At 36.6% G+C, this 14,747-nt stretch overlaps 1 protein-coding gene across 1 annotated transcript in view; it reads right to left on the reverse strand.

Moving 5' to 3' along the window:
* Positions 1–1,199: 1,199 nt before the first annotated feature.
* VPS41 (VPS41, HOPS complex subunit) overlaps positions 1,200–14,747 on the reverse strand; it is a 110,104-nt gene continuing 96,556 nt past the window's right edge. Inside the window, exons 25-29 of the mRNA XM_026843885.1 lie at positions 13,746–13,882; positions 5,507–5,606; positions 4,699–4,743; positions 3,155–3,234; positions 1,200–1,563 (exon numbers count right to left, since the gene is read on the reverse strand). Coding sequence (XP_026699686.1) covers positions 1,483–1,563; positions 3,155–3,234; positions 4,699–4,743; positions 5,507–5,606; positions 13,746–13,882 — 443 coding nt within the window. The 3' untranslated portion in view covers positions 1,200–1,482. The remainder of the gene's footprint in view (positions 1,564–3,154; positions 3,235–4,698; positions 4,744–5,506; positions 5,607–13,745; positions 13,883–14,747) is intronic.

Below are 14,747 nucleotides of genomic sequence, written 5' to 3' on the forward strand. Positions count from 1 at the left end.
CAGCTGCCTGTATTATCACAATAAAATATGATTGCTATGTTTTTAAGAGATCTATCCTTTTAATGACAACTTTGCCTCTGTAACCATGCAGAGTAAATCCTAGCATTTCTAATACACTTAAAATTTTATTCTGGTATTATACAGATCTACACAGTGGACAACAGAAATCACTCTTCAGATTGCTAGACCAGTTCAGCCAGCTGCCCGGGGGATATGAAGAGAGTACAATGAATTTACATAAAACTAGAAATCCAGGTTTCTACAATATACATTATTTTAAGGCATACCCACATGGCAGTAAGGTACAGAAGAATTTAGAGGTGTTATATTTTCCAGTTGTACAGATACACTGTAGTATCTATACCATTGTTTCATAACTTAGGATGGTAACTACTTGTTTAAACCTCACAATTTGATGGCAAAACAATGTATCAAACTCCAGTTATTAAAAAGGGGGAAAATATCTTGGGGGTTCTGAAAAATGACTTTTCTTAGGGAAAAGATACTTATATTAATTTGATCAGAGAACATTATAAAGAGATTACATTACTGTGAAGACATTTTGAAAGACCACCTCCTTTGGATCAAGAAAACAGAACACTTGAAATTAAAAATAAATATTTTTTGTTAACATCCAGATAGACTTATTTAATTTAGCTATTAAACTGCTAAGACCAAAACAAACTCCTAGAGATCTTATCTCTGAAAGGTCAAATGTGTTTTTTTTTTCCCCTATACTTAAATGAAATTATATGCTACAGCCACACTTTTAAGTGTAAAGACCTACTGCTAACATTTAAAAATAAAGTTTCTGGATGAGTTTAACATGCAAAATGCACACCTCAAACTACTGCACTGTGAAGATCACTTGAGAAAATAACCAGTTTGTAAGAAACTATGAATGTGTAACCACACAACCAAGGCAATTTGCCAATGTGTGGAGTTAACAGTTAATGAATTTGTTAATGTATGAGTCAGCCCACAGCCAGCTTCAAGTCCTGAAGCAGTTCAACTGAAAGCAGTCAGACTCCTATGGGTCTCATGTTAAACAGTTCTCTAACAGACAAAGTCAGGACTAAAGTAGTTTTGTGAGCTGAATTCACAGCAATTCATGTTTCTTTCAATATCTTAGCATGAGCCCAATATGGCTCCAAACTGTAAAGCACATTAACTGATAGCAAGCACAAATCTCCAAACTGTTTTTTTTGTCTTCACATTTTATTTCTATTTTCTCTTCCAGAGTTAAGTAACGAGCTGAGCAAAGGAACAGTGACATATGAACTGCGTAAATACTTAATAGGGAAAGATTTTCACATTTCTCTTCCCCGAAAATGTTCAGTAAGCTGAATAACTTTACAGAAACCAGTTTTAAATCACAGTCAGAATTATATACAGAAATAATGACTTAACAGAAACTACAGTGGCTCTGCATGGTCCTAACAGATTTGGTGTCACAGACTGGCATGGAGAACTAGGGGACTGTTATTTCTTCATCTCCAGGATTGCACTTCCTGGGCCTCGGTGTTTGGCGCTGCATATGTTGCAGAACTGGACAGAAGATGCCTAGAAATTGAAAAGAAAACAAGAATCTCTTAGAGAAACGTATCGACATTAGAATGTGGGAAGATGAATGAGAAGTGCTAATGCCTTTCACAACATTCCCATTCGCAGTCAGGCTGTACGTATCAAGGTATTCATGGATAGGTGTAGGAAGGCGATATAGGAGGAAACACTACAGCAGGCTGCTCTGGAGTCAGAGGGCAGTACACCTCACCACTGACTCCAGGGTCATTGCTACCACCCTCCAGGAGAGCAAGGTAAAATTTTCCCCACAACAAAAATGAATAACAGAGTCAATGGTATCACTGATTATCTTCATAAAGGAGAGAGTAAGTCACTTATCTTCATAGATAAAGGAGAGAGTAAGTCACTTGGTCAGCTCCACTGACCACTGGATGTCTTAGTTACATCTCTGTCTTTGGGTAGTACTCCCCAGATTTACAGCAGCTGAGAATATGACCTGAATACTGTCCCTTTGATATCAAATATATGTTTCATGTTATTCCTGCATGTAGCTCTGTGCAATGCTTTATGCATGCAATACTTTTTATCAGAATGTCACCAGTAACCAAATATCAGTAACACAGCTGATTACCTAAGGCCAAGAAATACTATGGCAGTGGAGAATTTGGCCCAGATATATGCAGATACCTGTGTATTTATAAGTACTATAGAATAAATATAAATTAATATGCATTTCACATTTAAAAATCCCATCTGGAAAGTTAACTGTCCCAGAAAACTGAGAACGCTAGATAAATTTTAGATTATTTCTCAAATAATAAAATCTGTGGTAAATATTGCTTGAATAAATATTTACTAATTGTTGGATTTTCTCATGCAAATGATCTAATTCATTAAGATTTTCCTAACATATTTAAGTATACATGCTGTACCATATGGCTAAAAGCACTTTGCTTGGTTACTTGCAGATTAAGCAATTCACCAAAGTTATTTTTTCAACAGGTGTTCATTCTCAGAGACAGATACAGAATCAGAAGAGCTTAAATTCCATCTTCTTTGTGATTCTGTTACTATTCTGATGCTTTCACTAGTTATATCTAGAAGTTACCTTTTTGGTTTGTTTTCATAGAAAAAAAAATTCCTGATGAAGAAAAACATGTTCTGAGCATAAAGATGATTACAAAGATATTTAAATATTCACTCTGAAATGAGTGATTTTTTTTCTTCCAGGTCAGAATCATTTAATACGGTTCACTTGAGAAAACAGCTTTACTCTTGTCTTTATTGAAACATACTTAAAGCGAGAGCTGCAACAGAAAAGAATTAATAAAAAATAAAACAGGTTGTATTCCCTTTTCTCAAAGCTGAATTACACATTCAGATTGAAAAAAGTGATAAAATACTTCTCAGACACCAGAAATTTCCCTATAAATTGGATGAACTTTAGTTGCAGAGGCCCTGAACTCCCTTTCCTTAGTCATATACTACTATGGGGTATCATCACAAATAATTACTGTAATCATATTATAATTCCTGATAAACCTATGCCCTTCTCCACAGTTAACAGAAGGTAATAATTTGTCCTTTTATTTTTGGCAAACGTCTCAGAGAGATTAAGCTAATTCCTTACTGTGTTAGACATCGGGAGGCACTCTTTGTGAAACATATGTCTACAGTGGAACACTACCACGTTGAAGGACTTGGATGCATCTGGGAAAGAGTAAAGTAAATTAATTACAACAGAGCAATTAAACAAATGATTCAGTGGCTACATCAGTATAAGTCCGCATCATATTATACGCATAGGAACATCAAGTAACATCTCTCAAATTAATTTCCAAGTTATTCTGGTTCATTTACAGAAACCATGGAGAGTGATGGTCTCGAATAATGTGTCCCAGTGATGGAGTTACAAGACAATTTTATTCTGTGGCTTAAATGCGGTATACGTTTTCACCAGAAGTTTTTCATGCCAATATGTGCTACATGCTACGTTTGGGGAGGGAGAAGAGTAAGCTGCCACCAAATAATTCAGTCATTTTGAAGAAAAGTTAGCAAAAATATTCTTGCGCTAGTGCAGGAAGAACCAGAACATTAAGCAGTCCTAGCGCCTACACTGCAGGCTATGATCCTGAAATTTGGCAAGAAGTTGCCTAAGTGCATGATATGCCTTTCAATTCCCACAGGAATATTTAGTCCAATTAGAAGCCTATGTAAAAATCCACATATCCAAAGAATAACCATCTTGCTCATCAGCATCATCCACATTTGATTCCTTGGCTCCCATTCTCTCGAAACACACATCTCAAGGCACCAGCACATTCAGCTCTGCCAGGTTTTCTACCACCATGTGACTGCTGTGGTCTGTATGTTAGTGCATGTGATCTTAGTGTAGATGGTTTTATTTATTTATTTAAGTGGAAAATGGTAGAAATCAGATTTAAAAAATGATTCTATTGGGCTACACACACTCTGAAAAAAAAAAAAAAAGAAATAAGTCCATATACTTTGTCTTGTGTATTCTTGTTTGAAGATGCCATGACAGATATTCTCCTAGTAAAACTACTTCTTCTTAAGCTGTTCAACAACTCTACTGGTATTTCTGAAATACAGTTGCCTTTCAGAATGTAGGCCTTCAAAATAACGTCCTGAAGTTCTAGTTTCAAAACTAATTTTAGAAGATGTTTTAAATCTACAGTCTGTTGTAAGTTGTTTTAAATACGACAGCAGTGACTGAAGCCAAGAGTTTTCTACCATTCAGACAAAAAGTATATTCTATAAAACTTTATAATCTACAAGTTCAGTCTACATGGTTCAGAGCTGGACAAGAACTGGTGGCAACATCTTAGTTTTGTGGTTCTAATAATCTAAGAATATGTATGTTAATGGAATTAGAAGTTGCCTTGCATTCCATATATTTCAAAACAGAAAATAAGCAAGTCAAAGATGAATAAGAAAGAAATCTGGGTTTACTGCAATAAAAAGGTTTGAATTCAACTCCACTCCCACATCAGAATTCATAAGAAATCTTTGCACAGGAGACTGAAATTTATACAGTGATTACCAAGGAAGACTACTACACATTTCTATGAATAAAAGCAAACTGTAGTTCCTCAAAAAACCCCCGAACAAAACCACCAGAAAACCTCTTTCTCTTCTAGAAAAGCATCCTACCTGAAGGAAGTATTGGAGACAGGCATGATTCGCAGATATTCTCCTCTGGAAAAACAAACCAAACCAAACTTGCAACAGCTTTGTTAAACTCCATGTTTACTTTTTTTATAAAGCAGGCACAAACATACTGCTATTACAGAAATGGAGCTTAGTCTTAAACTATTTACTTAAGATGCTTAACAGAATCTATTAAAACTTGAAGAGCAATACTGGAGCAGCATTTCTATTAACAGCATGAGAATTTTGATGATGGCAGAACTGCAGGAGTGAGGCTGTTCAGGATCAGTGCTGTAGAGGCAAAAGGCAAACTGAAAAAAAAGAGCATAGCATGGGTGCCTGATATCTGCAGCATAAGCTCTGATCCTCTGTCCTTCTGTCAGCTTTTGCCTCTTGGTATCAACTCTCAGCTGGTGTGAATTACAGCGCTGCTCACATGCATCAATAGCACCTTGCAAAATATTTTCAACTATTTCTGAAAACTATCTGGTAGCTTTTGATTTGGTCGCAGATGATTATCATCTGAATATCTCATGTTAGAACTGAACAGCATTTTTCATCTTCATAGACAAACTGCAGGACACAATACATTACTGGCTACACAGAGACTGATCAAGAGAAAAAGCTGCATGCTGGGTCTTGTAGTTTGAGATATGAGTAGTTCCTTTGCAAAGGGGAAACAATCTAGAAACGAGGTACAAAACTCAGGCTTTTGGGCAGCTTCCAAAGCGGACAGTCATGTGGCTTCCATCTATAAACCCAGTAAAAGAATTCAAAACCTTGAAAGTCACCATGTTTCCTCTGTACCCACCGTCTACTAGAACACCTTTCATCTGAGTTCGATGCATTTTCTTCAATAAAGAAAGAGAATCGGCAACAAGTATCTTTTTGCAGCCTTCCCGCAGCAAGATCTGTTGGTGCAAAGAACACAAAATACAGTGGTTGATGAATAGATGGGTATTTCAACTATCCTGGCAAGTCTCCACTGGGTTTCTGCTGTCAAAGAGAGTTCAAGGAATGTTTAAGACTTTTCAAACTATTATAAAGGAGGGAAGGGAGTAACCACCCATTACCATTACCTCTACATAAATGAAAACCCCACTTTATAAAACAACCAACCAACCTGCAAACCACCCCCCACCCCCAACTTCAGAAACATACCATTGTCAAAAATTATGATCATCTTCTTATGAGCTTGTCCTAATAAAATACTACGGAGAGGGATTTTTACAGTGCCCCTCACAACTGCTTTCCAAACCATTTCACTACTTCTTCCACCCATATCTTTCCTGTCATCTTTAGGAAAGGCATTTGATAATCATAAAACCTTTGGAACCACAGCAATTCAACATTTATTTTGTTCAAATATATTTCCTGTTGAGGTGTCATTTATTAAACAGTATTAAATGTCCATAAAACTAACCAAAGGTCCAGAGTTTGTTCCTCCGTAGCAGAAGTCTCAACTAATTTTCTACTTATTTAGTATCTTTCACTAGATTGACATGTCATTGCCTGGCAATGTTGTGAAACACAAAAAGAAATCAAGGACAACAAAATTATACAGAGCCTTATTTCATAATACTTAGTGAAGCAAGCATGAAAATATGAGAAACCCAAGTAAGTCTTGTGGAATTTTTCTTCCTTCTCCTGAACTGATGCTTGGAAATTTGTTTTCCAAGACAACAATTCCTCTGAAAAGTGCTTTCAAAAGAGGCTCATAGTCAATGCTAAGCTGAACAACCCTACCAAAAAAGTGGTATAAAAAGGCAATGTTCATTCCTTTCTCCTGATTATTTGCATTACAGGAGACACTGAACTTTCTAAAATAGTCCAAGATACAGCTCATGTAGACACCAAAGAAGAAGTACAATAGATTTTTACAGTCAGGTGAACACTGTCCCAAACGCTGTCTTCTCACATACACATTGTGAAGTATTAAGGACACACTGCCAAGAATGACATGCAGTTAAGTCTGCTAATCTGAAATACATTAAAAAATTAGAATTGTGTAACACTAAGCATTTCAAACCGGGCATCTCAGTGGGTAAATGACATTCTCCAGTACTGGACACATTGAGCTATAAAACATTTCAGAGCACCAGAAACTGAATGCAGCTCTACAAGACAAACACTCAGAAAATTAATCATTTTTAGCTGCGATAATCTCAGGAACTATCTAAGTATGTCTTTACCCTTCTAACTTCATCCAAGGGCAAAAAAGAATATTAAATTTTGTTTTAAATACAGAAAAATGTCACTAGCTCTGAAAAAACTACTAGAAACTTTTCGCAAAAACAATAGAATGATACTATCTTTTGGAATGAGGGTTTGCCTGATTCAAAATATTCTCAATCATCAAATTATATCCCAAAGACAGGTAAATAACTTAGAGCGGATGAGGTCTGGGCTATGTACTGGAGTCTTTGCTAGCAGCACTCAGCATAAGTAGATGAAAAATCCCATGTTTAAGTAAAAGGAGCAAAAAAAGCATGTTAAATGAGAGGGATGGAACAGAGACAAATGGGAAGAAGGGAGCATGATTTACTATTTTTTTACTTGAAATACAGTGTGCCAATGGGAAAACTTTATTTAAAAAAAGAAAAATAGAGAGGGAAACAGTAAACATCATTAGGTCACTGGAAAACCTCAATACTGTTTGATGCCTTAAAAATCAGAAGTAACAGAAATGTCTTATAAGACACATGTGGTATCTTTCCCCCATTATTTAAACTCTGCTAAGATTTTTCCATACCACAGTCAATGACTTGTCAGACCTTATATTGCTAGAAATGGAATACAGAAGGCAGCTATTGTTATACAATAATCACAGTGAAGAATGTAATATGTCAAATCTCAAGGTAATAAATCTCAACACTTCTGCAGGAACACATTTGAAGAGCTCAAAGATGAGATGGATAATTTAAGAGAAGAGGGGATTTGGAGGTGAGACAGAGGGAGAAAGAATAATTGAATTAACTTCTTCACATTAAAAGATGGGGAGAAGTATGTAACTGTGCACCCTAAGATTAGGCTAAACTAGTTAAAAGTGACATCAGACATAAGACTATAATGAAACCACTTTCTGAGGAGAAGAAATAGGACTCGGAGAGGATGAAAATGGACTACTATTTTTTTTTTTTTTTTTAAAACCCTTTAAAAGCACATCATTGCAAGTGCAAGCAGGACAGCACCTACAAAAAGAAGTTTTAGGCAGATATAATGTTTTTTACCAAATTAACAAAGACTGATGAAACCAAACCAGTTATTGCAAAAAAAAAAAAGAATCTTATTTCATTTTCTGACTGTATTAGGGAAGATGCTACTGCATAATTAAAATCAGAAGCCATAAAACCTCTTATTTAATTAAAAAAGTACCGATTTACAAATGCCTCACATTATCTTTAAAGGAAAACACTGCAGTACGCAGTTAATTTAAAAGGGTATACTCAAAGCTCTGGGGATAAATTCATGCCTTGATTCAGCTTAGCACTCAAACAAATCCAAGTTTCTCGAGGCCAATTAACCAAACTCTTCCAAACAGCATCAGGACCACAATTAAAAGCACAATATTTTTAGTCTTTACAACCAAAAAAAGCAGATGTCTTGTGCAAGCTGACCCCTGCCCCTAGTGCCTCCAAGGTATCTGGAACAGCAGCCTATGTTCAGGATCAAAATCTAACAATTTTTCCAGGTGCTGTTTCAAGCAACGTTCATCAGATTATCATCAGGGTCTAGAAGTTTGTAAATTCTGTTATGGATGGGTAGATGTGAATTCTATGAACGGATGAAACTCTCCTATTCATCAGTTACTGCAGGTTCAATCAAAGTGCAACCTAGTAAGTCAACATTTGAGTAAAATGGCTAATTCACAAAATCTGGAGGTGCTGCATCTAAAGAAACTGGGTTTATATTTTAAAACTAGGGGGAAAAAGTCTTAGAATACTAACATCTTTTGAAGTTTTCATCTAACAACTGTCGTACAAAGGGTGAGAAATTAGGCATTGCTTTCTGAAATTTCTTCCAAAACCACAAGCACTTCCTGAATTTCATTCAGGTATAGACATCTATTTTATACATTTGGAAAGTTTAATGGGCTTACAACTAACTCACAAGTGCATAAATAACAGGATTTTTCTATCAGCCTTCTCTGTGAGACGTGTGATACAATGCTTTAGAAACATGAAGCATGACTGCATGGCTTATTTTAAGAAAGGCTCCTCCATTCCTCCTTCATAATTTAAGATCGCTGTGTAATCAGATACCATAGACTTAAACACATGTGAACATTTCATATTCAATTTAATTTCCAGGGAAATGAATATAAAAGGTAAATACAAAGTTCAATAGTACATTTGAGAAACAAGGTCTTTGTTAAGATCAAACTGTTGTACAACTGATGAGTTTCAGTCCAAAGAAGTCATGTAAAAGCAACACCAGTAGCACTGGTTTCACTGGAAAAAAATAATAGTTTATATTTTTGCATAGCAATACCAGTAGTAAATGCTGATTTTGCTACAATTTGCAAATACAAGTATTACTGCCCTAATTGTATTGGCTAAGGAGTTTTTAAAAATAATTGCACTGGTAAATTTCTAATGGGAACAGAGGTTCTGTATGAGTCTCAGAGAAGCAACCTCTATGTGTGGAAACAGAATTAAAGTTACACTGACAACAACTTTTCAACTGTAGGGAGATAAAGTTGAATTTTGTTTCTGTGTCTTTGAAAACACTTCTAAACGCAAGCAATAAAGATAAAAAATATTCAACTTTTGTGAGGGTATCAATCTGACTTGACTCAATTTGGTTAGCTTGCCATAGATTTGAATGTTATTTAGTTATGTTGAAACTGTTGACAGAAGAATGGTGATTTATTTGCCATTAAATAAAAAATGTGCTAGCAATGTGTCATTTCTAATAAATAAGCAGGTTTCTCCTTAAGACAACACATCTTCAGTTTATAAATTCAAAGGAAGTAGTCTGTGATCTATTTTATGTATAAATTTATGGCACCAAAGAACTAGATTTCAGGAGCCAGATATAAAGTATAATAAAAAAGTTTTAGACTACACTTTACTTGATAAATATTCCTGCTAAAATTCAGACTATACATTTTTCTTTGTTGCCTATGTCTTCATAACTTTGTTGTCTATTAATGTTACTGTATATAAACAGTAAAATCAGTATTCATCACTACAACAAATCAGTGTCACTCTTATGTACTATGGTTTTAAAACAATAACTCAGATGATGACAAAAAGAAAACATTACGATAAATGATCCTCAGGAGGGAAAAAACAAACAAACAAAAATAATCACTTAGAGTTTTAATCCCAAATCAGAAAAAAACTTAAACGAGAACTTAACTCTTTTCCTGTTTAATAGAATACTTAAGAGTGTGCTCAGTTTTGAGTTCATGGCAGAACTACATTTCCTGAAGTCGGAAAATAAAAATGGGTATTCTTGAATAATAAGGCAGCTTAATAGATCCCTACTTGTAAAGCAGAGATGCAAGGCCAGAGCTAAAGCAAATTAGTAGTACTTAGGTGAAGCTGTAGCATAAAGACAAAGTCTCATGTGATCTACATTCTATTTTTACTCAACAGAACACCTAATTCTATATTAGTGCCATGTTTGGTTGGTTGGTAGTGAACAGATGTTAACTCCTTTTCAAAGGTGTAAGCTAACCACATTGGAGCTAAGGAGAACTTAATAGTACAGAACAATTGCAGCGGTTCATCTAACAGGTGGTAACTTGTTAAAGTGAAGCAATCAGACTGCAATATGCCAGCATTAGTAAAAAATTACTCAGGGAAGATTCCAGATTTTAAAAAACTTAACAACAAATTTTGTTGCATTAGCAGACTTCCTTGTTGGATTCTCTAATGTACACTGTAAGCCATGTATGGCATGCTTTGGCAGCCACTCAGTTTGATTCACTTTGTTTTGCTGGGATGTAAAGAATTGCTTTCTGTAATACCTTTTGGGGAGACAACATTATGAAAAGATCAGCATAATTTTCATGTTAGGCAGTGACTTGCAAACCAAGCAACAGGTTCTAGCTTCACCTGCATGTTTCCTTTGTGGATCTTGGCACAAGATTTTCTTTTTTGCCTTTGAAAATGGGAACAACAAACAAACTTAGGTGCATCAGAGCTTGAAATCCAAATAGATGAAATTACAGGAAGTCCTACACAATGAAATTCAGATTTCTGTATGAGTTCAAAATGTCTGACAAAGAGTTGTGCCAGGTCAGAATAGAGGATATGAACAACATGATGTGAAGGTGTGACCAGGCATCCTACAAACACACCAAAGAATACCTTTAAAAGAACTACTGAGGCAGCAGTAATAATGAATGGGAAGAATTGCTTTCAGCAATGAGAGGCTGCTTAGACATTTAGCTGATGTCCCAGCCATGTCCTGAAGCACATGCTGAATGCAGAAACAGTCCTGCTATAAAAAAAATTGAGCTTGCCAATCTAAGGCTACTTAAGTGAGTGTGCAAGAGCTGTGATTGTATCTTTACATTTCAGTGTAGACACACCATCTGTTCATAAACACTGCACTTTTCATTGCCTGTAATGCTTCTGGAACAGTCGTATTTTAAGCTATAGCTCACAGTTTTCTAAAGAAAAATAGTCACCACCACCCCTTTTTTAAAATATATTGTTTTGCTATCGTACGAGCACGCTAAGCACGCATTACATTAAGCTTCCCTAATTTCTATTATTCCTATGAGGTCTAAATTTTAGCCCTAGAGCTATCTGAATCTACTTCAAGATTAATTAATTTGAAATCTGTGAAGCATTTCAATGCTAACAGGAAATAATTTTGGATATCACTCCGAAGGTTAAATACATCCTTTTAATCCCTAAGTAATTTTGCTAAAAGGTATTTGAAGACAAAATGATTCTTCGCTCCCCAAAATGTGACCAAAGGATGCCGTTGGCTTTGTCTGAAGCCAGGCAATATACTTTACATATGTGTAAAGCTGCAGCTATGCACACAGCAGTTTCTCAGTCTGCCTGTAGACACAACAAAAATGACATTTTGATTTCAAAATAATGTCGAAACAGGAGGATCAGCAGTAGAAGCAGAACAGTACTGGCAGCAGCAAGATTAACATGCAACTCTTTAAATGCATCATGCTATATAGCTAGTACTATTGTGGAAGGATGTTAGTATCTCATGAAGTCAATTAAAACTGGAAGTAATGTTACAACATGCATTATATTCAAACGTGTGTCTGTTTATCTGGGGTAGGTCCTTGCACTTAACAACTGTCAGGAGAATAAAACACATAAAATGCTTCTTTGAAACAGTGAAAGTCATAATCTAAAGCTCATATAATAATAAAATAATGGAAAAGCCTTGAAAAGGCTTAAACTCTTCCATTTTAAAAGGCCTCCTGACGTTGAAGGCTCTAGCAGATATAGGCTTTATTTGGCCTGATAAGAGATCAACCGTGACCTTTCTGAAAACCATCAAGTCCATCTATTTGCTAGAGATGTCCAAAGACTAATAGCAGAATCACAGAATCATTCAGGTTGGAAAAGACCCTTGGTATCAGAGTCCAACCCTCAGCCCTACTCTACAAAGTTCTCCCCTACACCACAGCCCCCAACATCTCATCCAAATGACCCTTAAGCCCCTCCAGAGATGGTGACTCCAGCCCCTCCCTGGGCAGCCTCTTCCACTCTCTGACCACTCTTTCTGGGAATTTTTTTTTCCCTAATGTCCAGTCTAAACCTCCCCTGTTGCACTTTTTAAAGCCATTCCCTCTTGTTCTATCACTCATGACCTGTGAGAAGAGACCAGCACCAGCCTCTCTACAATGTCCTTTCAGGTAGTTGTACAGAGCGATGAAGTCTCCCCTCAACCTTCTCCTCACACTGAACAGTCCCAGTAACTTCAATCGTTCCTCACAGGATTTGTTCTCCAGGCCCTTCACCAGCTTCATTGACCTCATCTGCGCTTGTTTGAGCACCTTGAGATCTCTCTCATATTAAGGTGCCAAAACTGTACACAATACTCTAGGTGTGTCCTCACCAGTTCAGGGTACAGGGGGACTATCACTTCTCTACTTCTGCTGGTCACACTATTTCTAATACAAGCCAGGATGCCGTTGGCTTTCTTGGCCACCTGGGCACACTGTCGGCTCATGTTCAGTTGCTTGTCAATTAGAACCCCCAGATCCTTTTCTTCCAGAGAGAGCAGATAGGAAACAAAGTTTTATGAGGTTCAGAAAATTTGAAGTTTCAACTGCTTACTGGGCTATGTTTTCTTGAACTCTGCATAGTCACACCATAGGCATTCAAACTGCTCTATATCCTTACATCACTCAGTAGAAAGGTGCAGAGCAGCATCACAGAGAACTCAAGTCTGGGCCTCCTTTTCTTGCAGAGAGATTTGAAGAATGCAATGCAATACTTTGTTGTCACTTCTTCTAAGTTCTTACAAACATGCATCAGAACCAGACATGTAGAGAACTGCACATATCTGTTTAATTATGTTGGGATAGGAACACCCATAATCCAATGAACAGTCCTTTTTTAAAATGCATAGATGTCAACTTATTCTGCACAACAGACATGAATGTGGTTTTAAAAGTTCATCTTCCTTTAGTTAGTATGACACAACATATGACTCTAATAACTGGTGAATGTTTTAGTGAGTGCATGTTTTGTACTGACTCCTCATATATGAAACAGAATGATAAGTATTGGTCATGAGACTTTCCAATACTGGACAGCCAGGCAGTATAAAAAAGTCTGAATCACCCAAGATCCTTCCAGTTCTACTTACCCGCCAGGCTTAAGACAGCATGGGAGAGATTTAGAAGTGCTAGAAGCCATCAAGAGAAGAGACTATTCACCTTGACAAATTTCTACCCTTTTTGTCATAGTTTTGTACTAACCCACAGCGTCAATGACAGATGTCTGAACAAAAGGAACAAACCTTCATGACAGACGTTTCTTGTGCTGTTCAGTGGCAAAGCAGTTTGGCTATCTCTCTCAAAATGAGCATCACAGAAAGAATGCAACACTTACCTGCAAGTTGTAGTCCTGAAGAATCTTCACTAGTGAGTCTCTCAAATTAGGAATCTCCATGCCTTCCTTAATGCGGTGGATTAAAAGAATGGGATCAACGTGTGTTCCAATATTGTTCAACAGACCAGTAATAAAAGCTGTGGAAAGCATGAGGCAAATAAATTAAGGAAAAAAAAATCCAGCAAAATACCTGATTAAAAGATGCTTTGGTGACAAGCTACAGGCTTTGGCTGATACTATGACAGTTCTCTACTAAGGGATAACACTAAGCCTCTTTTACATAGCCTTCATATGTTTCTTGCAGCTGTATGTGCTTGAATACAAGCTTTTGGGGAAGAGAGGGTGATAGAGTTTGATGATTCACAGATCTTCTAGGGTACTCAGAAAAGGGGTACAGAGTACCCAGCACAAACCCACAAGTAAATAATGCATTTCAATTCAATAAAAAGGGCACTCAAGCAAACAGAACCAGAAAATTAACTCCATTCACAGTTCCAGGGTTTAAAACCAAATTTTCAGGCTTTAACCTAACTCCAACATGTTTCTAAACACTGGTGAGAGTGACACAAAAATAAGTCTTTTGCTTTTTGAAGTGCACCTGGCTAAACAAAACACTAGAAGGATGAACCCCAAGGCTGTTCTTTTTCTTCAACCCCCAAAGCTGAAGAATATCACTGGAGTTGCTCTACATATGGGCAGATAGAACTGAGAGAATTCTACATGCTTTGAATCTCTTTTGCTCTAAAGATGTCACTAACTGTAGCATCACTTTTAGTGATGGACTGCATTTAAGTATGGGTAACTTGAGAATGCCATTCTGCTAAAGGATTTTGGTAACAGATTTTGGTTGCTTCTTTCTGTCAAAATTAGCAGCCAAGGGTTGAAAAGATATGTATCCTGACACTAATTCTACAAGACATTCAATCCTTCAGATAAAAGATCCCAAGAGACTTTAAAGCCTTGATTTAAAGCCCCAGAAGAGGTTACAAAACTAATGGAGTA

Source organism: Athene cunicularia (genome assembly GCF_003259725.1).
Source record: "Athene cunicularia isolate RWA chromosome 2 unlocalized genomic scaffold, athCun1 chr2_part2, whole genome shotgun sequence".
Taxonomy (NCBI): Eukaryota; Metazoa; Chordata; class Aves; order Strigiformes; family Strigidae; genus Athene; species Athene cunicularia.